This window comes from Salvelinus fontinalis, chromosome 3, assembly GCF_029448725.1.
Source record: "Salvelinus fontinalis isolate EN_2023a chromosome 3, ASM2944872v1, whole genome shotgun sequence".
NCBI classification, from domain to species: Eukaryota; Metazoa; Chordata; class Actinopteri; order Salmoniformes; family Salmonidae; genus Salvelinus; species Salvelinus fontinalis.
The window spans coordinates 69,887,694-69,914,507 of record NC_074667.1 but is presented as its reverse complement, the minus strand read 5'-3'; the positions used below and the strand labels follow the sequence as shown (position 1 = coordinate 69,914,507).

Below are 26,814 nucleotides of genomic sequence, written 5' to 3'. Positions count from 1 at the left end.
CTTTACATCATTTTCACAAATAGTTTAATCTTTACCCATTCATTTTATACAAGAATTAGATGCAAACCTCATAATTGAGAAACGTACACATTCAGATATATAGCTATGTGTTTCCTGTCCTCTTTGAGGTCACCAAATGAAACACACTTGTCATACCCGTCCCTTAAATGTCCACGGACCATTCATACAAGTAGACATTTTGTTTCAAATTTCAATTTTGGGGATTTAGGAGTTCGTCACGTGAAATCCTTTGTTCTCTCTGTGTCTCTCTCTCTCTGCATGGCCAGAGGGAGAGAGAGTCTCCGCCAGGAATTTACGACCTGAGATAACAGAACCTAGGTGTAGGAGAGAGAGAGAGGGGGAAGCCACTAGCTATACGCAAAAAGGGCCACGTCTTGACATTCTCCCCGGGTGGTTTGGATCTTGTGATTATCCTGCAAGTTACAAATCAACATAAAAAATAATGACCACGCAATGTCCTGTTTGTAGATCATCGTTGCAGTCTCCCTCTGGTGATTGAACTTGATAGGCTCTCTGAAAGCCGAACAGTCCACCACAAGGATGGGCAGTTGATGTCCGGTTGGTGATCGCCGTTGCGGTCCCCCCCCCCCCCCCCCCCTCTGGTGGTTTACCTTGGTAGGCTCTCTGACAGCGGGACAGGCCACCACAAGGATGGGCAGTGGGTGTCCGGATTTGGGATCGCCGTTCCGGACACCTCGTCTGGTCGTCCAGACTGGAAGATCTGGGCAGTAATTTAGGCAGATGTTAACAATACACACTCACAAAATATATATCATTACATTAATTCTCCAATGAGTGGCATTGTGGCACCAAGTGATGGTTGTATAGTGACTTTGTTAATGGCTCTATCACTTCCTAAGTGACAAAGGAACTGAACTGAAAAGGAATGAAAGCATAAACAAAAGATATACAAATATAGTTTTCACACCAAAATCATCTAATTGGACTATATTCTATATACATCCAATGTCCTGGCAAAATGACTATCATGGCTTTGTCTCTAATGTCATGTCTAGGGTTTTCCTACTTGGTGTGTTGCTTAGGGTACTATCCTAAGTTGATAACTATATGATAAGTCTACAGCTGTAAGGCACTAGTCTTGGGCAGTCTACAGGGATGACCTATGGACTTCTGAGAAGAAAACTGGTGAGTGCTGTAGCTGTAGAGTTAAAGGCCTCAAAATAAATGCTCAACTTTACTAAGGCTGGTATTTTTCTCGAACCCCTAAGTGATACTAGCATAAATCCTAATTGGATGTTCCGTTGTGCATGTGCGTTTATGCTTACACAAGCATGCATGTCAAGGGTAGAAAACCAAGTATCCTGGCAGATTACAACTTGTTCAGAATGAGTCTGACGTAGTCAGGTATTTTCCAGGTCAATGCCAGTAGGTCAGTCAGAATTGGTGCCGAAGGAGTTTGTAGTGGTTTTACCACAAGTCACCGTGTCTTCCACTATTGTAGTGGCGATGGGTATTTTTTTTATTTTTTTTATTTTTTACCGTTATTTTACCAGGTAAGTTGACTGAGAACACGTTCTCATTTGCAGCAACGACCTGGGGAATAGTTACAGGGGAGAGGAGGGGGATGAATGAGCCAATTGTAAACTGGGGATTATTAGGTGACCATGATGGTTTGAGGGCCAGATTGGGAATTTAGCCAGGACACCGGGGTTAACACCCCTACTCTTACGATAAGTGCCATGGGATCTTTAATGACCTCAGAGAGTCAGGACACCCGTTTAACGTCCCATCCGAAAGACGGCACCCTACACAGGGCAGTGTCCCCAATCACTGCGCTGGGGCATTGGGATATTTTTTAGACCAGAGGAAAGAGTGCCTCCTACTGGCCCTCCAACACCACTTCCAGCAGCATCTGGTCTCCCATCCAGGGACTGACCAGGACCAACCCTGCTTAGCTTCAGAAGCAAGCCAGCAGTGGTATGCAGGGTGGTATGCTGCTGGCTTACGAAGTCTATTTCATAGCTATGTTATCCACGGAGGAGCTAACCTCACGACGGAAGTACTCTTTAAGCATTGGACCAGTCGTATGCGGTGTGATCATGGTTCATGACTTCTGATAACTTTCCTCCTGAATGGAGGGTTCTATTTATTAGTGACATGTGAGTTAACCATTGGAAGATAGCACTGGAGATTCCCTTCCACGTGTTGCACTCTGAGTGACTCCTAACTACTCTGTCGCTGTTGTCAAGGCTAATTTGATTGGTTAGGTCTCTAACCTTCTTACTGATTGTAGCTGGACTGACTGTTGCTGGCGTTGGTACTGGTACTCAAGGGGACCAGTTATCCTACCAATTTAATCTGAACAGTGTGGTATATGTGGTACACCTCAGTAATATCTTAGATGTATCTTAGAACATTGTTGGCTTTTTCTAATCAACATCCAATCCTGACAAAATGTTTTGGAAAGACATGTAAGACTTTGTTAATGTTTTCTTTTTGTGGGTTGGGTGCAGGAACGTAGCGAACAGGTCGATTGTAGCGGTAGTCGTTTTGATGGCGACGTACTTTACAGTTATTTCGACCGCGGAGGTTATTGGTGGTAGAAACCGTTGTTGTGCGTCATCTTTCAACAACTCTAATACCTGATAATGCTCTATTATCTATAATCCTCTAACTGGAGTGAGTGCTCCTGGTCAAACTTCAAAACCGAGTAGTCAGGGCTCTTAGCGTTGTGAACTTTTGATGCCTCGAAAGCTGTGCTTGCAAGCTCTCTGAGTTGTAAGATAGGCAAGCCAACGTGGGCTGTAGGGCCCAAGTAGGTAATGAAGGTGGGATACAGAAACATTTGTTTGAACGGTAGCAGCTCTTCCATTCCTGTTTCAGTGAGTAGGTCAGTGTAAGCTGAACGAAGCCTATGATAGTAAGCTTGTGGGGGTTCGTTCCGAGCTTCTTTGATGGTGTTAGCCAGTGAGCTATCGTGTTTGCGAGTCACAGAACCACTGAATTCTAATTTCAAAGATTTGGCAAGTTTAGCGTAGTCATTTAGCACGTGTTGTTGTTGTAGACGAATGAGCCATCCAACGCGTCCTCTGTGTCAGCTAGGAACGTCTCAGCTTCCTCTATGTCAGCTAGGAACGTCTCAGCTTCCTCTATGTCAGCTAGGAACGTCTCAGCTTCCTCTATGTCAGCTAGGAACGTCTCAGCTTCCTCTATGTCAGCTAGGAACGTCTCAGCTTCCTCTATGTCAGCTAGGAACGTCTCAGCTTCCTCTATGTCAGCTAGGAACGTCTCAGCTTCCTCTGTGTCCGCTAGGAACGTCTCAGCTTCCTCTGTGTCAGCTAGGAACGTCTCAGCTTCCTCTGTGTCAGCTAGGAACGTCTCAGCTTCCTCTGTGTCAGCTAGGAACGTCTCAGTATAGTTTGACTGACCTGGAACGGGGTCAAGGGTGGGGAAATTCTTGACGAGTTTGTCAAGGTATTCCGCGCCATGCGAGCGGAGAGGGTTGGCTTCATACTGTGGGGAAATTGGGGCCGAAAGGCCAAAAGGGGAAGCCAAGCTTTAGCTTTGTTGGCCAGAAATTGAATTTTTATAAACAGACCTGAAAGTCAGATCAGTGATTATTGAAAAAAAAGCACATTAAACTATTTTGATAAAATAATTACAAGTACTACTTAAGTTGTTTTTTGGGGGTGTCTGTACTTTACTATTTAGATTTTTGACAAGTTTTATTTTTACTTCACTAAATTCCTAAAGAACATAATGTACTTTTTACTACATACATTTTCCCTGACACCCAAAAGTACATTTTGATGGTTAGCAGAAAAGGAAAATGGTCCAATTCACACACTTATCAAGAGAACATCCTTGGTCGTCCCTACTGCCTCTGATCTGGCAGACTCACTCAACACAAATGCTGCGTTTGCAAATGATGTGTGAAGGTTGGAGTGTTACCCTGGCTATCTGTTTATAAAAATAGTTTTTTAGCAATTACATTTACTTTTGATACTTAATTTAGTAGATTTAAAACAAAATACTTTTAGAGTTTTACTTAAGAGTGTGCAAAGCTGTCATCAAGGCAAAAGGTGGATATGTTGAAGAATCTCAAATATAAAATATATTTTGATTTGTTTAACACTTTTTTGGTTACTACATGATTCTATATGTGTTATTTCATAGTTTTGATGTCTTCACTATTATTCTAACATGTAGAAAATAATACAAATAAAATAAATACCTTTGAATGAGTAGATGTTCTAAAATATTTTACTGGTACTGGTGTGGTATAATATATGAAAACAATAAATGTATTGTCAATCATCTGATGAATAGGCCAATCCCACTATTGATCACTATAGCATGCATAGTTCTCTGCATTTACATGCGTGAGTCCAATGCTCTGCAGACCTGACCAACCAGTGAGTATAATCTACAGTATGTGACATTGAATTCTTTGTGTAGACAGCCTTGTGTGTCTGGGCTCTGAGAAACCACCATCAAATACCACTCAATGATATGTGGTCTGCACACCATCTAACGAACATGTCTACAGTTTGTTTTTATAGAAAGAGAGGGAAGATGAGAGAGAGAGAGGGAAGAGGAGAGAGAGAGGGAAGAGGAGAAAGAGAGAGAGAGGGAGAGAGGGAAGAGGAGAGAGAGAGAAGAGAGAGACAGAGAGAGAGAGTGGTGAGGAGTGATGGAAGAAGAGAGAGAGAGAGAGAGAGAGAGGGGGGGGTAAAGGGGTGAGGGAAGAGGAGAGAGAGAGAGGGAAGAGGAGAAAGAGAGACAGAGAGAGAGAGAGGGGGGGGATAAGGAGTGAGGGAAGAGGAGAGAGATAGGGAAGAGGAGAAAGAGAGAGAGAGAGAGGGGGGGATAAGGAGTGAGGGAAGAGGAGAGAGAGAGAGAGGGGGGGTAAGGAGTGAGGGAAGAGGAGATAGAGAGAGAGGGGGGGTAAGGAGTGAGGGAAGAGGAGAGAGAGAGAGTGGGGGGGTAAGGAGTGAGGGAAGAGGAGAGAGAGAGAGTGGGGGGGTAAGGAGTGAGGGAAGAGGAGAGAGAGAGAGAGGGGGGGGTAAGGAGTGAGGGAAGAGGAGAGAGAGAGAGAGAGGGGGGTGAGGAGTGAGGGAAGAGGAGAGAGAGAGAGAGTGGTGAGGAGAGTGGGATGTGGAGGACAGCAGAGAGCAGAGTCTGGTTTGATGATCAGAACAGCAGGGTAGCGCAGCTAGTTCTGATCGAACACAGGCACCACCACACCACTTTAAAGTTATGTTTAGTCGTTTTAATCAAGGGTCGTGGGTCTCGCTGAGGGAAGAGTCAGTATGGTAATTACTAAAAGCTATATGCAGATTAGCCTTAACTTCTATAGGAGAGAAAGAAAATGAGAATGAGGCTTCTGGGGCAGAGTTTGACACATCTAATGAATAGGGTAGAAAGGAGAGGAGAGATTCAGAGAGGGAACTGCAGCGATGTGATGATCAGAACAGCAGGTAAGTGGTAGCTTGGGATCAGCCATGTTCTGAAACTGTTCTGGCCCTGTTCTGGCCCTGTTCTGGCCCTGTTCTGAACCTGTTCAGGCCCTGGTCTGAACCTGTTCTGGCCCTGTTCTGAACCTGTTCTGGCCCTGTTCTGAACCTGTTCTGGCCCTGTTCTGGCCCTGTTCTGGCCCTGTTCTGGCCCTGTTCCGGCCCTGTTCTGGCCCTGTTCTGAACCTGTTCTGGCCCTGTTCTGGCCCTGTTCTGAACCTGTTCTGGCCCTGTTCTGAACCTGTTCTGAACCTGTTCTGAACCTGTTCTGGCCCTGTTCTGAACCTGTTCTGGCCCTGTTCTGAACCTGTTCTGGCCCTGTTCTGAACCTGTTCTGAACCTGTTCTGGCCCTGTTCTGAACCTGTTCTGGCCCTGTTCTGGCCCTGTTCTGGCCCTGATCTGGCCCTGTTCTGAACCTGTTCTGGCCCTGTTCTGAACCTGTTCAGGCCCTGTTCTGGCCCTGTTCTGGCCCTGTTCTGAACCTGTTCTGGCCCTGTTCTAGCCCTGTTCTGAACCTGTTCTGGCCCTGTTCTAGCCCTGTTCTGAACCTGTTCTGAACCTGATCTGGCCCTGTTCTAGCCCTGTTCTGAACCTGTTCTGAACCTGTTCTGGCCCTGTTCTGAACCTGTTCTGGCCCTGTTCTGAACCTGTTCTGGCCCTGTTCTGAACCTGTTCTGGCCCTGTTCTGAACCTGTTCTGAACCTGTTCTGGCCCCGTTCTGAACCTGTTCTGGCCCTGTTCTGGCCCTGTTCTAGCCCTGATCTGGCCCTGTTCTGAAAATGTTCTGGCCCTGTTCTGAACCTGTTCTGGCCCTGTTCTGGCCCTGTTCTAGCCCTGTTCTGGCCCTGTTCTGAACCTGATCTAAACCTGTTCTGGCCCTGTTCTGAACCTGTTCTGAACCTGTTCTGGCCCTGTTCTAGCCCTGATCTAGCCCTGTTCTGAACCTGTTCTGAACCTGTTCTGGCCCTGTTCTGGCCCTGTTCTGAACCTGTTCTGGCCCAGTTCTGAACCTGTTCTGGCCCTGTTCTGAACCTGTTCTGAACCTGTTCTGGCCCTGTTCTGAACCTGTTCTGGCCCTGTTCTGGCCCTGTTCTGGCCCTGTTCTGGCCCAGTTCTGAACCTGTTCTGGCCCTGTTCTGATCCGTTGTTGTATGGAGCCCTCACCACCTGTATCAAGGCTCTCTGTCTAGTCCTGCTGTATGGAGTCCTCACCACCTGTATCAAGGCTCTCTGTCTAGTCCTGTTGTATGGAGCCCTCACCACCTGTATCAAGGCTCTCTGTCTAGTTCTGTTGTATGGAGCCCTCATCACCTGTATCAAGGCTCTCTGTCTAGTCCTGTTGTATGGAGTCTTCATCACCTGTATCAAGGCTCTCTGTCTAGTTCTGTTGTATGGAGTCTTCATCACCTGTATCAAGGCTCTCTGTCTAGTCCTGTTGTATGGAGTCTTCATCACCTGTATCAAGGCTCTCTGTCTAGTTCTGTTGTATGGAGCCTTCACCACCTGTATCAAGGCTCTCTGTCTAGTCCTGTTGTATGGAGCCCTCACACCACTTGTATCAATGAATCAATGAATCAATGGTGCCTCACTAAGGACATTCCCAGTGAAAGGAAAGGGGAGGTAGAGGGCTACAGAGAAGGACTTTAATTACATCAACCAACAGCAGGGTAGAGTTGGGTTTTTCTGCTCTGGCCTGATGATCTGATGTATTGAGCTCTAACATCACCTTCTCTTTCATTCTGTTTTAGTCCTTTTAATTAAAGCGGGAATCTTTAGGTGTTACATCCAATTTTGGGACGGATAAATTAACAATATATATTATATCCCCACTGAATCTTGAAGAATATAACTTGTGAATGCGTCATGAGCTTATAATACAAGTTTGTTTTTGACTCCAATGTTTGTAAACAATGTAAATTTAAACAAACACTGGTATATAAAGCTTTTTTGAAGTCTTGCTCACAATTCATTCTGTGGCACAATGACCAAACGATATACTGTATGTGAGGCTCTTGATCATATCTTTGATCATGACACTGGTGAGGAGGAGAGATGCCAGGAAACTGACAGTGAAGATGCATTAGAGGAGGACATGTCAGAAGTTGAAGACAACACAGAATATGATCCAGACCAAGAGAAAAGAGGGCAGTTGTTACATGTCCTGGTCTTCACCCCCATCTGAGAGGAGAGGTCGGCTGTCAGCTGAACATGTTATCAGGATGACCCCGGGGCCAACGAGATACGCCATGTCCGAGATACGCCATGTCCGAGATACGCCATGTCCGAGATACGCCATGTCCGAGATACGCCATGTCCGAGATACGCCATGTCCGAGATACGCCATGTCCGAGATACGCCATGTCCGAGATACGCCATGTCCGAGATACGCCATGTCCGAGATACGCCATGTCCGAGACACGCCATGTCCGAGATACGCCATGTCCGAGATACGCCATGTCCGAGACACGCCATGTCCGAGATACGCCATGTCCGAGATACGCCATGTCCGAGATACGCCATGTCCCGGGGTTGTTGACATCAAATCCTGCCACTATTTAAAAATGTGAAATGATTTAAAAACAAATGTCCTTGTTAAACTTTGACATAAAGTTGTCTGTGATAAATACCTTAGATATCTCTGTTTTCTATATATTTTGGTTAGGTCAGGGTGTGACTAGGGTGGGCACTCTAGTGTTGTATGTCCAGGGTTTTGTATGTCCAGGGTTTGGTATGTCTAGGGGTTTTGTATGTCTAGGGTTTTGTATGTCTAGGGTTTTGTATGTCTAGGGGTTTGTATGTCTAGGGGTTTGTATGTCTAGGGTTTTGTATGTCTAGGGTTTTTGTATGTCTAGGGTTTTTGTATGTCTAGGGTTTTGTATGTCTAGGGGTTTTGCATGTCTAGGGTTTTGTATGTCTAGGGTTTTGTATGTCTAGGGTTTTGTATGTCTAGAGGTTTGGTATGTCTAGGGTTTTTCTATGTCTAAGGTTTTGTATGTCCAGGGTTTTGCATGTCTAGGGGTTTTGCATGTCTAGGGTTTTGTATGTCTAGGGTTTTGTATGTCTAGGGGTTTTGCATGTCTAGGGTTTTGTATGTCTAGGGTTTTGTATGTCCAGGGTTTTGTATGTCTAGGGGTTTTGTATGTCTAGGGTTGTGTATGTCTAGGGGTTTTGTATGTCTAGGGTTTTTGTATGTCTAGGGTTTTGTATGTCTAGGGTTTTTGTATGTCTAGGGTTTTTGTATGTCTCGGGTTTTTGTATGTCTCGGGTTTTTGTATGTCCAGGGTTGCATGTCTAGGTTTTTTTTATATTTCTATGTTGGTCTGATTGGGGATCATATTTAGGCAGCCCTGTTTCCCACTTTCTGTTGTGGGATCTTGTCTCTGTTTTCTGTTGTGGGATCTTGTCTCTGTTTTCTGTTGTGGGATCTTGTCTATGTGTAGTTGTGGGATCTTGTCTATGTTTTCTGTTGTGGGATCTTGTCTATGTTTTCTGTTGTGGGATCTTGTCTATGTGTAGTTGCCTGTCAGCACTCGTTTGTATAGCTTCATGTTTCGTTTTCTTATTTTGTTAGTTTGTTCAGTGTTTCATTCTTTAAATAAATAAGAATGTACGCATACCACGCTGCGCTTTGGTCCGATCCTTATAAGGACCGTGACACATCTGAGTATTTGTTATAGTCGGAATAATCCATACATTGTGCTTTTTTTACTCAGTTGTATGAGCTCAGGTCAATGAGGCCTACAGGCCATTAATAGCAAATAGAAGTTCAAAATGTGTAATGTTCACAAGAACTTAAGTTGATAAAAAAGATCTAACGCAACATTAAGTGATAATATATGTATTATTATGGATTTATAATCAGCTATAATGGGGACGGTCATTTTGGACCGGGAACACAGAATGAATTAACATGAAACGAACGCAACAGGAGGGGTAAGGAGTTAAGGGTGGTGGCTCGCTAAGCGAAGACCCGGTATGTTAATTACTAAAACTCATATGCAGAATAGCCTCAGTTTATGATCGCAACAGAGTTAAATATTGTCCTCTACCCTCGATGGTTTGTGTCAGTCTGTTTTATTAAAATATATATTTTTCTAATATTTCCCCTTTAACATCTGAGCAGCATTACAGGTTAATGAAATCAAGCTCAAACCAAAGCATGTAAATGTCACTGAAACAAAACAAAATAAATAAATCATGTTCCTGGCTATTTCAATGTAGCGGCCGCCAATTCTCATCGTGCAACACAATGCAGTAGTTTCTCATTCTGGTCAGATAAACACATGGTCCTTAGAGACGGATCCAGACTCTCAAATACTAAAGAATAATTTCTTCTCTCACTGAAAAACAGAGCAGGTGTCCATTCTGTTACAAGGAATTCAAGGTATTTGTCGTCTGTCCTTGATGTATCATTTTGTTTTGTAAATCACTGTTCTCTTCTCATACCTACTCTCCTATAAACACCTTAAAAGTGCTAGAGGTTTAATGGTTTATGGTGTCAAACTCAACTAAAGCAGAAGCATGAAAATGTCACTGGTAATACCAATAATTATGTTCTTGGCTATTTCAAAGTAACAGTTGCCATTACAAAGATACATCGATGAATAAGGCAATAGGCAATAGGCCTTGTTCAATAAGAAAACACAATGGCATGAGAGTACCCCGTTGCTTGTAATTTATATAGTTATTTCTATGCTATTATAGCCGACTGTCACGCCCTGGCCATAGAGAGGCTTTTATTCTCTATGTTGGTTAGGCCAGGGTGTGACTAGGGTGGGCATTCTAGTTTCTTTTATTTCTATGTTTTCTGTTTCTATGTTTTGGTCGGGTGTGGTTCTCAATCAGGGACAGCTGTCTATCGTTGTCCTTGATTGGGAATCATACTTAGGCAGCCTGTTTTTCCACCTTAGTTGTGGGTAGTTGTCTGTGTTAGTGGCCTGTATAGCCCGAGTCAGCTTCACGTTCGTTTTTTGTTGTTTCTTGTTTTTGTTGGCGACATTCATAAATTAAATGGAAATGTACGCTCACCACGCAGCACCTTTGTCCGGTCATTTCCACCCTGACGACGAACGTGACACCGACAGCAGTGTAATTAGATAAAGCAGTAGTATTATTTTCTGACTTGGGGGAAATGTTAAACCTTTATACAGTGCCTTCAGAAAGTATTCATAGCCCTTGACTTTTCCCACTTTTTGTTGTGCTACAGTCTGAATTCAAAACGGATGAATTAAATGTATCTTTGTAGTGACTGGATGTATTGATACACCCATCCAAAGCCTAATTAATAACTTCACCATGCTCAAAGGGGTATTCAGCTTTATTTTTTATATATTTTTATTTTTTACACCAATCATTGTCCTTCTTTGCGAGGCATTGGAAAACCTCCCTGGTCTCTTGTGGATGAATATGTGCTTGAAATTCACTGCTCGACTGAAGGACCTTACAGATCATGTTATGTGTGGGTTACGGAGATGAGACAGTCATTCAAAAATGATGTTAACCGCTATTATTGAACATGGAAATAGCCCATGCAACTTATTTTAAGATTTTTGAAAGCACATTTTTACTCCTGAACTTATTTAGGCTTGCCATAACAAAGGGGTTGAATACTGATTTGTTACGTTAATGTTTGTGTGAATACTTCCTGTACGTCTTCCTTCATGAAACCTGTGACTTGATGTTTCAATACGTAGAAGCCTCGAGGACGGAAAACAAGGTGTTGTATTGCTCCACAGTTATTGTGTTCAGTTTATTCTGAGTGGCAAATCATTGATTTGGAACAGAGCATATTACCACAGGTTTAAAGTACATTCTGTAATTCACTACACAGAGAGAGACCATATTGCCTGTGTGTGTGTGTGTGTGTGTGTGTGTGTGTGTGTTTGTGTGCGTGTGCGTGTGTGTGTGTGTGTGTGTGTGTGTGTGTGTGTGTGTGTGTGTGTGTGTGTGTGTGTGTGTGTGTGTGTGTGTGTGTGTGTGTGTGTGTGTGTGTGTGTGTGTGTGTGTGTGTGTGTGTGTGTGTGTGTGAGTGTGATTGGCCAAAATATCATATCACGGTATTTACAAATATACGTAATTTGTGTTTTTTAATAATAAAAGTTCTACATTTTACTTCAACCTAAAATAATTTCCTATATTTCCATGTATTTCTGCATTTCCTCATTTGAGTTCATTTCCACACTGCCACATAGGGTTGCTTGATATTGGACAAAAAAAACAGGCCTTATTTTTAACAGAATGTTGCAATTGCAATCTCTTGCAATATAGATCAAAACACTTGGGTGAACTGTTGGAATCATGGAAATATAATGTGCAAAGGAATTATATAGTTAGAATATACATAATAGTGGGCACTTTGAATACAGTGTTGTTTGACATGACAACGAATGAAAATGCCAGGGAGGAATAATTGTGACAGGGTAGGAACCAAAGTGATGGTCAGTGTTTCCTAGGGGACCCTATAATCTTTGGATACATTGAATGTTTCTTCATGTAGCCAACATATTTATGCTTCACCTATTTAATGTAGCAAAAGATTATAGGGTCCTACACCAGAACTGGTATCAGGCTATATTAGCTAGCTACATTTGCTCTGACTCAGTACATGTATTAGCTAGCTAGCTAGCTAGCCAGCTAACTAACTATTAGCATTAGTGGCTAACGTTATTTAGCTAAAACTTGCTAAGAAAATACAAAACTAGCTTTTTGCAGATGTAAGAAACATAAACTAACAGTGTAATTATAGAACACTTGTGGATTTATATTAAGAAACGAATTGGAAACAACATAAATGTTGTCAACATTGTTGCATATGCTGCATTGACCAGAGGTTGACGCAGGGACAGGAGTGTTGTAAGGATGTCATACGTGGAGAATTTCATTAAATCAACAACTGTGTAGGCTAGGCCCAGTATTCATTTATTTAACCTTTATTTAACAAGGCAAGTCAGTTAAGTTAAGAACACATTCTTATTTATGATGACGGCCTACACCGTCCAAATCCGGACGACGCCGGGCCAATTGTGCGCCTCCCTATGGGACTCCCCAATCACGACAGGTTGTGATACAGCCTGGAATCGAACCAGGGTCTGTTGTGATGCCTCCAGGACTGAGATGCAGTGTCTTAGGCCGCTGCGCCACTCGGGAGCCCAGTATAGTTTACTTAATAACATTTAAAAGTAGAATAGTAATTTCCCCCCTCCCCTTTCCGTTGGCTCACTCTCGCGCCTCACTCCAGTTCTAGCCAGTCACTAGGCTCAGTAGGCTAAATGATGAAGCTTTCAATAGTGGAATTGCAATGTCTTTTTGCAGCCAAAGACCTATCACTAACGTTATCATTAGGAAAGAGGAAGGAAAGAGGAAAGAGGAAAGAGCGATATTTTAGCTCAGTTCGATGGAGTTGTCTTTGACAACGATGGAACCGGCTCGCAAAAAAAACGCTGTGGTTTAATCCAATAGGAGAGCGGGACAAGCAGCCTGTGGCAAAGCTGCTCTACTCCCAACAACTTTCCCTTCGGGCCCAAATGTTTGTGTATGTAACAAAAGCCGTGCCATCTGAGGTGAAGAGTGAAATGAAAAGAGATAGATGCAGTACTGCTGCTCAGGTGTTTTGTTGTTGTTCATGTTGTAAATGTGTTGTACATGTAGTGCTCAGCTGTAGGCTACATTTTTCTGCCAGTGAGCAGACCATCCTACTGGGGCCTCTGTCCTCATCCTCCAGCCTTAACCCATCTACCAATAGGTCATTTAGAGAATACGTTCTTGTCCAGAGAGACTTAGGTCTACAGTCAGTGCAAAAATAGGTAAGACAACCACATATAACAGTCACATATTGCATTACTTAATTTATTTTCAATACTTCCTAAACAAACACAAATAGCCAATATATTTATGTGCGCCAAAAATGAGCATGGGACGGGACAGGAAAGTTCCCGGAGTTATAGAACAGTTGTGGGGTCAGGACAGTACAGGAAATAGATGGACAGGACAAGACAGGACAGGAATACATATTCACACCTGTGTCAACCTCTAATACAGACTGTACGCAAGTGTCTTGTGGTCAAGCAACTGCAAACGTTCTCCTTGAGTGACAGGAGGCAGGGCTAGGTCTGTGTGGAAAGCGGCTTGGAGAGAACGAGGAAGGATGATTCAAGTAGCGGTGTAAACTATAAAAAGGTTTGAAGGACGTTACACATGGCAAATCACATTAAATAAACCAAAACATTCAAATACCATTATAGAAGGTAAAGTAAAAATCCAAACCGCTCTGTGCATCTATACCGGTGTATACTGTAATAATATAAGGTATACCGCCCAGCTCTAGTGTTTTTGTGTGTGTGTGTAAGACAGAGAACACAAAAACAAGAATCTTCAAGGCCTGAGAGTCAGAGGGTGGAAGGTGAAAGTTGTTGATTCCTGTGGAAGAGAGCGAGACAGAGAACAGGAAACAAGAATCTTCAAGGCCTGAGAGTCAGAGAGTGGAAGGTTGTTGACTGCTGTGGAAGAGAGAGAACGAGACAGAGAACAGGAAACAAGAATCTTCAAGGCCTGAGAGTAAGAGGGTGGAAGGTTGTTGACTGCTGTGGAAGAGAGAGCGAGACAGAGAACAGGAAACAAGAAACTTCAAGGCCTGAGAGTCAGAGGGTGGAAGGCTGTTGACTGCTGTGGAAGAGAGAGAACGAGACAGAGAACACAAAAACAAGAAACTTCAAGGCCTGAGAGTCAGAGGGTGGAAGGCTGTTGTTTCCTCATGTCACTGTTGAAACACTTGGTAGACCTCCAACTACACCCAATCAGAAGTCAGAAGTTTTCTATACAGTTCATTCGGAAATTATTCAGACCCCATGACTTTTCCACATTTTGTTACGCCTGATTCTAAAATGGATTAAACAGGTTTTTACAAATGTAAAAATATAACAAAAAAAAATAAATGTAATATTACATTTACAAAAGTAGTCAGACCCTTTACTCAATACTTTGCTGAATGACATTTTGCAGCGGCTACAGCCTTGAGTGTTCTTGGCTAGGTCGCTACAAGCTTGCCACACCTGTATTTGGGGAGTTTCCCCTATTCTCCTCTGCAGATCCTCTCAAGCTCTGTCAGGTTAGATGGGGAGTGTTGCTGCACAGCTTTTTATATTACCCATAGCCATTGTTTACTACTATAGTATATTACCCATAGCCATGATTTAATACTATAGTGTAATACCCATAGCCATTGTTTACTACTATAGTATATTACCCATAGCCAGTGTATAGTACGAGAGTATATTACCCATAGCCATGATTTACTACTATAGTATATCACCCATAGCCATTGTTTACTACTATAGTATATTACCCATAGCCAGTGTTTACTACTATAGTATTTTACCCATAGCCAGTGTTTACTACTATACTAAATTACCCATGGCCAGTGTTTACTACTATAGTATATTACCCATAGCCATGATTTAATACTATAGTGTAATACCAATAGCCATGATTTAATACTATAGTGTAATACCAATGGCCATGATTTAATACTATAGTGTATTACCAATAGCCATGATTTAATACCATAGTGTAAAACCAATGGCCATGATTTAATACTATAGTGTAAAACCCATGGCCATGATTTAATACTATAGTGTATTACCAATAGCCATGATTTAATACTATAGTGTAATACCAATGGCCATGATTTAATACTATAGTGTAAAACCCATGGCCATGATTTAATACTATAGTGTAATACCCATAGCCATGATTTAATACTATAGTGTAATACCAATGACCATGATTTAATACTATAGTGTAATACCAATGGCCATGATTTAATACTATAGTGTAATACCAATGGCCATGATTGAATACTATAGTGTATTACCAATGGCCATGATTTAATACTATAGTGTAATACCAATGGCCATGATTTAATACTATAGTGTAATACCCATGGCCATGATTTAATACTATAGTGTAATACCAATGGCCATGATTTAATACTATAGTGTATTACCAATGGCCATGATTTAATACTATAGTGTAATACCCATGGCCATGATTTAATACTATAGTGTAATACCCATAGCCATGATTTAATACTATAGTGTAATACCAATGACCATGATTTAATACTATAGTGTAATACCAATGGCCATGATTTAATACTATAGTGTACTACCAATGACCATGATTTAATACTATAGTGTAATACCAATGGCCATGATTTAATACTATAGTGTAATACCCATGGCCATGATTTAATACTATAGTGTAATACCAATGACCATGATTTAATACTATAGTGTAATACCCATGGCCATGATTTAATACTATAGTGTAATACCCATGGCCATGATTTAATACTATAGTGTATTACCAATAGCCATGATTTAATACTATAGTGTAATACCAACGGCCATGATTTAATACTATAGTGTAAAACCCATGGCCATGATTTAATACTATAGTGTAATACCCATAGCCATGATTTAATACTATAGTGTAATACCAATGACCATGATTTAATACTATAGTGTAATACCAATGGCCATGATTTAATACTATAGTGTAATACCAATGGCCATGATTGAATACTATAGTGTATTACCAATGGCCATGATTTAATACTATAGTGTAATACCAATGGCCATGATTTAATACTATAGTGTAATACCCATGGCCATGATTTAATACTATAGTGTAATACCAATGGCCATGATTTAATACTATAGTGTATTACCAATGGCCATGATTTAATACTATAGTGTAATACCCATGGCCATGATTTAATACTATAGTGTAATACCCATAGCCATGATTTAATACTATAGTGTAATACCAATGACCATGATTTAATACTATAGTGTAATACCAATGGCCATGATTTAATACTATAGTGTACTACCAATGACCATGATTTAATACTATAGTGTAATACCAATGGCCATGATTTAATACTATAGTGTAATACCCATGGCCATGATTTAATACTATAGTGTAATACCAATGACCATGATTTAATACTATAGTGTAATACCCATGGCCATGATTTAATACTATAGTGTAATACCCATGGCCATGATTTAATACTATAGTGTAATACCAATGACCATGATTTAATACTATAGTGTAATACCCATGGCCATGATTTAATACTATAGTGTAATACCAATGGCCATTCCTGTCTGGTCGTGTTCATCTGTCATATGATGTTGGACTGAATCGTTTTATGTTTTATGACTGAATGTTTTACTTCTGTTCTTCAAATCGTTTTATTTCTACACTCTCCACATCCATTCTTCTTATCCGCTCCTCTAATAATGGGCAGTATTTACACATGGATGCTTCTACTCTCCTCCCATTAAATTAAGAGAGATCAAAGGGCTAATTGAAGAAACAGCATGTTGTTTGGATTTACAGCTAACGGAGGTCTCTCCTGAGAGAGAATTAACAAGGCCAAGGGACCAGACCCAAATGGACATAATGTGAAAGTAATCCCAGACCACTCTCTGATGGAATGGAATTTCAATGAAGAGCAAGGTGTGTCAAACTAATTTAGAAGTTTGAGGGATATCGTACTTTTAAAAAATTTGCTTACGGGCACCTGGTAATCTCAGGCGGTCTCCCTTCCCAGTACTAACCAGGCCCGACCCTGAACAGGCGTATTCACGATAGTATGGCACAAGGAGTCAATAGAGCAGGATCAGCCAAGAATGTCGCTGGGCCAATTTTGCGCAGTGCAAGGCATATCGTATCTTATTTTACTGATAACTCTGAACTTCATAAACTGTAATTATTCATCGTGGAAAAACAGTTTGAAATATGCAAAATGATCATGATATATCATTTACTCAATATTAATAACGTTGAGCAGTGAAGTTTTGCTGAAGGCAAGGAGATGTCAAAACTTCCAATTATCCTCGGCCATAAAAAATCTAACTTTCAGTATTTCTGTCAAGCTTGTTTGGAAATCTCTGCCAGAATTGGTTCATGATTGAACTTTGGTTTTTAAAGACGTGTTCACATTGGCAGTTTGAAGTGACTCAAATCCAACTTCGTATGCGTTTTGAAGTGAGATATAAATCTGTTTCCAAGCCATGTGACTTGTGTAAAACCTCGTGTGGTTTTTAGACTTTTATTCGGCATATCTTGTTGCTTGCTAGCTACTCTGTTGACAGTTTGACAAGAACATCTGGGAGCTAACTAGCTTGTTAATTGTTTACAAAACAAATGAGTGAATGTGCTGAAAAGCTAAACAGCTACCTAGTTAGCTAGTTGACTGCTGTGGCTAGCTAGTTGACTGCTGTGGCTAGCTAGTTGACTGCTGTGGCTAGCTAGTTGACTGCTGTGGCTAGCTAGTTGACTGCTCTGGCTAGCTAGTTGACTGCTGTGGCTAGCTAGTTTAATGATGTGGCAAGCTAGTTGACTGCTCTGGCTAACTAGTTAACTGCTCTGGATAGCTAGTTAACTAGTGTGGCTAGCTAGTTGACTGCTGTGGCTAGCTAGTTAACTAGTGTAGCTAGCTAGTTGTCTGCTCTGGCTAGTTAGTTAACTAGTGTGGCTAGCTAGTTAACTGCTGTGGCTAGTTAGTTGACGGCTGTGGCTAGCTAGTTGACTGCTGTGGCTAGTTAGTTGACGGCTGTGGCTAGCTAGTTGACTGCTGTGGCTAGCTAGTTGACTGCTGTGGCTAGCTAGTTGACTGCTGTGGCTAGCTAGTTTACTGATGTGGCAAGCTAGTTGACTGCTCTGGCTAGCAAGTTAACTAGTGTGGCTAGCTAGTTGACTGCTGTGGCTAGCTAGTTAACTGCTGTGGCTAGCCAGTTAACTAGTGTGGCTAGCTAATTAACTGCTGTGGCTAGCTAGTTGACTGCTGTGGCTAGCTAGTTGACTGCTGTGGCTAGCTAGTTAACTAGTGTGGCTAGCTAGTTTACTGCTGTGGCTAGCTAGTTGACTGCTGTGGCTAGCTAGTTGACTGCTGTGGCTAGATAGTTGACTGCTGTGGCTAGCTAGTTAACTAGTGTGGCTAGTAAGTTGACTGCTGTGGCTAGCTAGTTAACTAGTGTGGCTAGTTAGTTGACTGCTGTGGCTAGCTAGTTGACTGCTGTGGCTAGCTAGTTGACTGCTGTGGCTAGCTAGTTAACTAGTGTGGCTAGCTAGTCGACTGCTGTGGCTAGCTAGTTGACTGCTGTGGCTAGCTAGTTAACTAGTGTGGCTAGCTAGTTAACTAGTGTGGCTAGCTAGTCGACTGCTGTGGCTAGCTAGTTAACTGCTGTGGCTAGCCAGTTAACTAGTGTGGCTAGCTAATTAACTGCTGTGGCTAGCTAGTTGACTGCTGTGGCTAGCTAGTTGACTGCTGTGGCTAGCTAGTTAACTAGTGTGGCTAGCTAGTTTACTGCTGTGGCTAGCTAGTTGACTGCTGTGGCTAGCTAGTTGACTGCTGTGGCTAGATAGTTGACTGCTGTGGCTAGCTAGTTAACTAGTGTGGCTAGTTAGTTGACTGCTGTGGCTAGCTAGTTAACTAGTGTGGCTAGTTAGTTGACTGCTGTGGCTAGCTAGTTGACTGCTGTGGCTAGCTAGTTGACTGCTGTGGCTAGCTAGTTAACTAGTGTGGCTAGCTAGTCGACTGCTGTGGCTAGCTAGTTGACTGCTGTGGCTAGCTAGTTAACTAGTGTGGCTAGCTAGTTGACTGCTGTGGCTACCTAGTTAACCAGTGTGGCTAGCTAGTTGACTGGTGTGGCTAGCTAGTTAACTGGTGTAGCTAGCTAGTTGACTGCTGTGGCTATCTAGTTGACTGCTGTGGCTAGCTAGTTAACTGCTGTGGCTAGCTAGTTGACTGCTGTGGCTAGCTAGTTAAATAGTGTGGCTAGCTAGTTAACTGCTGTGGCTAGCTAGTTGACTGCTGTGGCTAGCTATTTGACTGCTGTGGCTAGCTAGTCGACTGCTGTGGCTAGCTAGTTGACTGCTGTGGCTAGCTAGTTAACTAGTGTGGCTAGCTAGTTAACTAGTGTGGCTAGCTAGTCGACTGCTGTGGCTAGCTAGTTAACTGCTGTGGCTAGCCAGTTAACTAGTGTGGCTAGCTAATTAACTGCTGTGGCTAGCTAGTTGACTGCTGTGGCTAGCTAGTTGACTGCTGTGGCTAGCTAGTTAACTAGTGTGGCTAGCTAGTTTACTGCTGTGGCTAGCTAGTTGACTGCTGTGGCTAGCTAGTTGACTGCTGTGGCTAGATAGTTGACTGCTGTGGCTAGCTAGTTAACTAGTGTGGCTAGTTAGTTGACTGCTGTGGCTAGCTAGTTAACTAGTGTGGCTAGTTAGTTGACTGCTGTGGCTAGCTAGTTGACTGCTGTGGCTAGCTAGTTGACTGCTGTGGCTAGCTAGTTAACTAGTGTGGCTAGCTAGTCGACTGCTGTGGCTAGCTAGTTGACTGCTGTGGCTAGCTAGTTAACTAGTGTGGCTAGCTAGTTGACTGCTGTGGCTACCTAGTTAACCAGTGTGGCTAGCTAGTTGACTGGTGTGGCTAGCTAGTTAACTGGTGTAGCTAGCTAGTTGACTGCTGTGGCTATCTAGTTGACTGCTGTGGCTAGCTAGTTAACTGCTGTGGCTAGCTAGTTGACTGCTGTGGCTAGCTAGTTAAATAGTGTGGCTAGCTAGTTAACTGCTGTGGCTAGCTAGTTGACTGCTGTGGCTAGCTATTTGACTGCTGTGGCTAGCTAGTTAACTAGTGTGGCTAAATAGTTGACTGCTGTGGCTAGCTAGTTGACTGCTGTGGCTAGCTAGTTAACTAATGCGGCTAGCTAGTTAACTAGTGTGGCTAGCTGGTTGACTGCTGTGGCTACCTAGTTAACCAGTGTGGCTAGCTAGTTAACTACTGTGGCTAGCTAGTTGACTGCTGTGGCTAGCTAGTTGACTGCTGTGGCTAGCTAGTTAACTAGTGTGGCTAGCTAGTTAACTAGTGTGGCTAGCTAGTTGACTGCTGTGGCTAGCTAGTTAACTAGTGTAGCTAGCTAGTTAACTGCTGTGGCTACCTAGTTAACCAGTGTGGCTAGCTAGTTAACTGCTGTGGCTAGCTAGTTGACTGCTGTGGCTAGCTAGTTGACTGCTGTGGCTAGCTAGTTAACTGCTGTGGCTAGCTAGTTGCTAGCTAGTTAACTAGCTAAATGTAGTGTGACTAGCTAATTAACTGCTGTGGCTAGCTAGTTGACTGCTGTGGCTAGCTAGTTAACTAGTGTGGCTAGCTAGTTGACTGTTGTGGCTAGCTAGTTAACTGCTGTGGCTAGCTAGTTGACTGCTGTGGCTAGCTAGTTGACTGATGTGGCTAGCTAGTTGACTGCTGTGGCTAGCTAGTTAACTAGTGTGGCTAGCTAGTTGACTGCTGTGGCTAGCTAGTTAACTAGTGTGGCTAGCTAGTTGACTGCTGTGGCTAGCTAGTTAACTAGTGTGGCTAGCTAGTTGACTGCTGTGGCTAGCTAGTTAACTGCTGTGGCTAGCTAGTTGACTGCTGTGGCTAGCTAGTTGACTGCTGTGGCTAGATAGTTAACTAGTGTGGCTAGCTAGTTGACTGCTGTGGCTAGATAGTTAACTAGTGTGGCTAGCTAGTTGACTGCTGTGGCTAGCTAGTTAATTAGTGATTCTAGCTAGTTGACTGCTGTGGCTAGCTAGTTAACTAGTGTGGCTAGCTAGTTGACTGCTCTGGCTAGCTAGTCAACTAGTGTGCCTAGCTAGTTGACTGCTGTGGCTAACTAGTTAACTAGTGTGGCTAGCTAGTTGACTGCTGTGGCTAGCTAGTTAACTAGTGTGTATAGCTAGTTGTCTGCTCTGGCTAGTTAGTTAACTAGTGTGGCTAGCTAGTCAACTGCTGTGGCTAGTTAGTTGACGGCTGTGGCTAGCTAGTTGACTGCTGTGGCTAGCTAGTTGACTGCTGTGGCTAGCTAGTTGACTGCTGTGGCTAGCTAGTTGACTGCTGTGGCTAGCTAGTTTACTGATGTCGCAAGCTAGTTGACTGCTCTGGCTAGCCAGTTAACTAGTGTGGCTAGCTAGTTGACTGCTGTGGCTAGCTAGTTAACTGCTGTGGCTAGCCAGTTAACTAGTGTGGCTAGCTAATTAACTGCTGTGGCTAGCTAGTTGACTGCTGTGGCTAGCTAGTTAACTAGTGTGGCTAGCTAGTTTACTGCTGTGGCTAGCTAGTTGACTGCTGTGGCTAGCTAGTTGACTGCTGTGGCTAGATAGTTGACTGCTGTGGCTAGCTAGTTAACTAGTGTGGCTAGTTAGTTGACTGCTGAGGCTAGCTAGTTAACTAGTGTGGCTAGTTAGTTGACTGCTGTTGCTAGCTAGTTGACTGCTGTGGCTAGCTAGTTAACTATTGTGGCTAGCTAGTCGACTGCTGTGGCTAGCTAGTTGACTGCTGTGGCTAGCTAGTTAACTAGTGTGGCTAGCTAGTTGACTGCTGTGGCTACCTAGTTAACCAGTGTGGCTAGCTAGTTGACTTGTATGGCTAGCTAGTTAACTGGTGTAGCTAGCTAGTTGACTGCTGTGGCTAGCTAGTTAACTAGTGTGGCTAGCTAGTTAACTGCTGTGGCTAGCTAGTTGACTGCTGTGGCTAGCTAGTTAAATAGTGTGGCTAGCTAGTTAACTGCTGTGGCTAGCTAGTTGACTGCTGTGGCTAGCTATTTGACTGCTGTGGCTAGCTAGTTAACTAGTGTGGCTAGTTAGTTGACTTCTGTGGCTAGCTAGTTGACTGCTGTGGCTAGCTAGTTAACTAATGCGGCTAGCTAGTTAACTAGTGTGGCTAGCTGGTTGACTGCTGTGGCTACCTAGTTAACCAGTGTGGCTAACTAGTTAACTAGTGTGGCTAGCTAGTTGACTGCTGTGGCTAGCTAGTTGACTGCTGTGGCTAGCTAGTTAACTAGTGTGGCTAGCTAGTTAACTAGTGTGGCTAGCTAGTTGACTGCTGTGGCTAGCTAGTTAACTAGTGTGGCTAGCTAGTTGACTGCTGTGGCCACCTAGTTAACCAGTGTGGCTAGCTAGTTAACTAGTGTGGCTAGCTAGTTGACTGCTGTGGCTAGCTAGTTGACTGCTGTGGCTAGCTAGTTAACTGCTGTGGCTAGCTAGTGGCTAGCTAGTTAACTAGCTAAATGTAGTGTGGCTAGCTAATTAACTGCTGTGGCTAGCTAGTTGACTGCTGTGGTTAGCTAGTTAACTAGTGTGGCTAGCTAGTTGACTGTTGTGGCTACCTAGTTAACTGCTGTGGCTAGCTAGTTGACTGCTGTGGCTAGCTAGTTGACTGATGTGGCTAGCTAGTTGACTGCTGTGGCTAGCTAGTTAACTAGTGTGGCTAGCTAGTTGACTGCTGTGGCTAGCTAGTTAACTAGTGTGGCTAGCTAGTTGACTGCTGTGGCTAGCTAGTTAACTAGTGTGGCTAGCTAGTTGACTGCTGTGGCTAGCTAGTTAACTGCTGTGGCTAGATAGTTGACTGCTGTGGCTAGCTAGTTGACTGCTGTGGCTAGATAGTTAACTAGTGTGGCTAGCTAGTTGACTGCTGTGGCTAGATAGTTAAGTAGTGTGGCTAGCTAGTTGACTGCTGTGGCTAGCTAGTTAATTAGGGTTTCTAGCTAGTTGACTGCTGTGGCTAGCTAGTTAACTAGTATGGCTAACTATTTGACTGCTGTGGCTAGCTACTTAACTAGTGTGGCTAGCTTGTTGACTGCTGTGGCTAGCTAGTTAACTAGTGTGGCTATCTAGTTGACTGCTCTGGCTAGCTAGTTAACTAGTGTGCCTAGCTAGTTGACTGCTGTGGCTAACTTGTTAACTAGTGTGGCTAGCTAGTTGACTGCTGTGGCTAGCTAGTTAACTAGTGTGTATAGCTAGTTGACTGCTCTGGCTAACTAGTTGACTGCTTTGCCTAGCTAGTTGACTGCTGTGGCCAGCTAGTTGATTGCTCTGGCTAGCTACTTGACTGCTGTGGCTAGCTAGTTGACTGCTGTGGCTAGCCAAAAATGACTTGTTTTGAAAGTTGGGGGCATCTTATCCTTTGATGAGTTAAAAGTGTTCTTACATCATGATTTTAAACATTAAAAGGAACTGGGAAATGTCCATGGCAGGCATTGTTTTCACCTTAGGTTGCTATCTAACTTCTGAGTGATAGAAAGCACGAGCGCAACTACAAATCAGCCTTCACTACTGCGCACACACCCGTCATTACTATGACAACTAGCATAGCCATGTAAGCATATGACTGCAGTCTGATCACACACAAATAACTTGGTCGCTTGGAACTGGCTGTTTGGACAGTCAGTTATGTTGCAAAATGGATTTTGAAAAAACACAAATGATTTGAGCATTAAGGCCTGCAGTGTGAACACGGCTTTAGAGCCCAAGTCATGCAGCCAGGGCTGTCTAATATAATAACATACAGAGTAAAATCTCATGCAAACAAGGACATGCAGAGGACTGTAGATGTGCTTGTTAAATGTTATGCCGACTACATATCATTGAGTTGTATTTGACTGGTTTCTCAGAGCCCAGACACACAGGGCTGTCTAAACAAAAAATACAATGTCACATACTGTAGGTAAGGATTAAACTCACTGGTTAGTCACGTCTGCAGAGCATTGGACTCACGCATGTAAATGCAGAGAACTATGCATGCTATAGTGATCGATAGTGGGATTGGCCTATTCATCAGATGATGGACAATACATTTATTGTTTTCATATATTATACTATATTATATTATATTTTATAAAAAAATATAAGATAATGGATAATGTACAGTACCAGTCAAATATTTTAGTTTATTTTATTTTCACCTACTCGTTCAGGGTCATTTCTATATTTTGACTATTTTTTACCTTGTAGAATAATAGTGAAAACATCAAAACTATGAAAAAACACATATGGAATCATGTATTAACCAAAAAAGTTTATTTTATATTTGAGATTCTTCAAAATAGCCACCCTTTGCCTTGATGACAGCTTTGGACACTGTTGGCATTCTCTCATCCAGCTTCATGACGTAGTCAACTGGAATGCATTCCAATGAACAGGTGTGCCTTTTTAAATGTTTAATAGTGGAATTTCTTTCCTTCTTAATGTGTTTGAGCCAATTAGTTGTGTTGTGACAAAGTAGGGTTTATATATAGAAGATAGACCGATTTGATAAAAGACCAAGTCCGTATTATGGCAAGAACAGCTCAAATAAGCAAAGAAAAACGACAGTCCGTCCTTATTTTAAGACTTGAAGGTCAATCAATCCAGACAATTTCAAGAACTTTGAAAGTTTCTTCAAGTGCAGTCTCAAAAACCATCAAGCATTAAAATGAAACTGGCTCTTGAGGACCGCCACAGGAAAGGAATACCCAGAGTTACCTCTGCTGCAGAGGATAAGATCATTAGAGTTACCGGCCTCAGACATTTTTACCCAAATAAATGCTTCACAGAGTTCAAGTAACAGACACATCTCAACATCAACTGTCCAGAGGAGACTTTGTCAATCAGGCCTTCATGTATGAATTGCTGCAAAGAAACCACTATTAAAGGACACCAATAAAAATAACAGACTTGTTTGGGCCAAGAAACACGAGCAATGGACATTAGAACAGTGAAAATCTGGGATTTTTGGTTCTATGTCTTTGTGAGACGCAGAGTAGGTGAAGGGATGATCTCCGCATGTGTGGTTCCCACCATGAAGCATGGAGAAGGTGGTGTGATGGTGTGGGGGTACATTGCTGGTGACACTGTCAGTGATGTATTTATAATTCAAGGCACACTTAACCAACATGGCTACCACATAATTCTGCAGCGATACGCCATCCCATCTGATTTACGCTTAGTGGGACTATCATTTGTTTTTCAACCGGACAATGACCCAACACACCTACAGGCTGTGTAAGGGCTATTTGACCAAGAGGGAAAGTAATGGAGTTTTGCATCAGATGATGGCCTCCACAATCACCCGACCTCATCCCAATTCAGATGGTTTGGGATGAGTTGGACCGCGGAGTGAAATTTAAAAAAGCAAACAACAGGTGCTCAGCATATGTGGGAACTCCTCCAAGACTGTTGGGAAAGCATTCCAGGTGAAGCTGGTTGAGATAATGCCAATAATGTGCAAAGCTGTCATCAATGCTACTTTGAAGAATCAAAAATATAAAATATATTTTGATTTGTTTACCACTTTTTTGGTTACGATGTCTTCAATATTATTCTACAATGTAGAAAATAGTAAAAATAAAGAAAAGCCCTTGAATGAATAGGTGTGTCCAAACTTTTGACTGGTACTGTGTGACAAGTGCAGTCCTATCGCTGACTGCCATCTGTCCAGCATATCGTATTCCACCTTGTGGAGCAAGCTGTTACACATCCGAGTACTACTAGTGTCCACTTTACATTCCCCAACCCGAGAAAACAGCCATGATTGGCATTATGATGTCCATTCCATCTTAACCCTTCTTCCCCCTCTCTTTCCTCAGATTCCTCAGATCAGCTATGCCTCCACGGCCCCGGAGCTGAGCGATGACCGACGATATGACTTCTTCTCTCGTGTGGTGCCCCCGGACTCTTTTCAAGCCCAAGCCATGGTGGACATAGTCAAGGCCATGGGCTGGAACTACATATCTACCGTAGCATCAGAAGGATCCTATGGAGAGAAGGGAGTGGATACCTTCCATCAGCTGTCCAGAGAATCAGGTCAGTCTCAAAGTGATCTATCTGGGGAATGTTCTCTAATGTTCTCTAATGTTCTCCAATGTTCTCAAATGTTCTCTTATGTTCTCTTAAGGTCTCTAATGTTCTCTAATGTTCTCCAATGTTCTCCAATGTTCTCTTAAGTTCTGGAATGTTCTCTAATGTTCTCCAATGTTCTCCAATGTTCTCTAATGTTCTCAAATGTTCTCTAATGTCCTCTTGTGTTATCGTATGTTCTCTAATTTTATCTTATGTTCTCTAATGTTCTCTAATGTTCCCTAATGTTCTCCAATGGTCTCTAATGTTATCCTATGTTCTCTAATGTTCTCTAATGTGCATATTGTAAGGGTGTCAAGTTGATTCACTTCTGATGTGATTAAATGATCAAGTAATTTAAATGATCCTCAAGTGGAATGACATCATATGGTAACCACTGTGGGCTACAAGTTAGAAACAACTCAGTTTATTTGGAAGTCCCCGGAGTTTGGTGTGGTAACATTGTATGTACAGCATGTATGCTAGAATGGTTAAACATATAGACCTACTGTACTATAATGTCAACTAAACAATTTCACTCAAGCATTAGGAAGACATTGATCTACACACTGACCTCTTTTGTTCATTAGCAAAGACAGCTAATCGACTGTTTTT

At 42.7% G+C, this 26,814-nt stretch overlaps 1 protein-coding gene across 1 annotated transcript in view; it reads left to right on the top strand.

Moving 5' to 3' along the window:
* LOC129851375 (metabotropic glutamate receptor 7-like) overlaps positions 1–26,814 on the top strand; it is a 446,516-nt gene that overhangs the window by 131,677 nt on the left and 288,025 nt on the right. Inside the window, exon 2 of the mRNA XM_055917878.1 lies at positions 25,950–26,166. Coding sequence (XP_055773853.1) covers positions 25,950–26,166 — 217 coding nt within the window. The remainder of the gene's footprint in view (positions 1–25,949; positions 26,167–26,814) is intronic.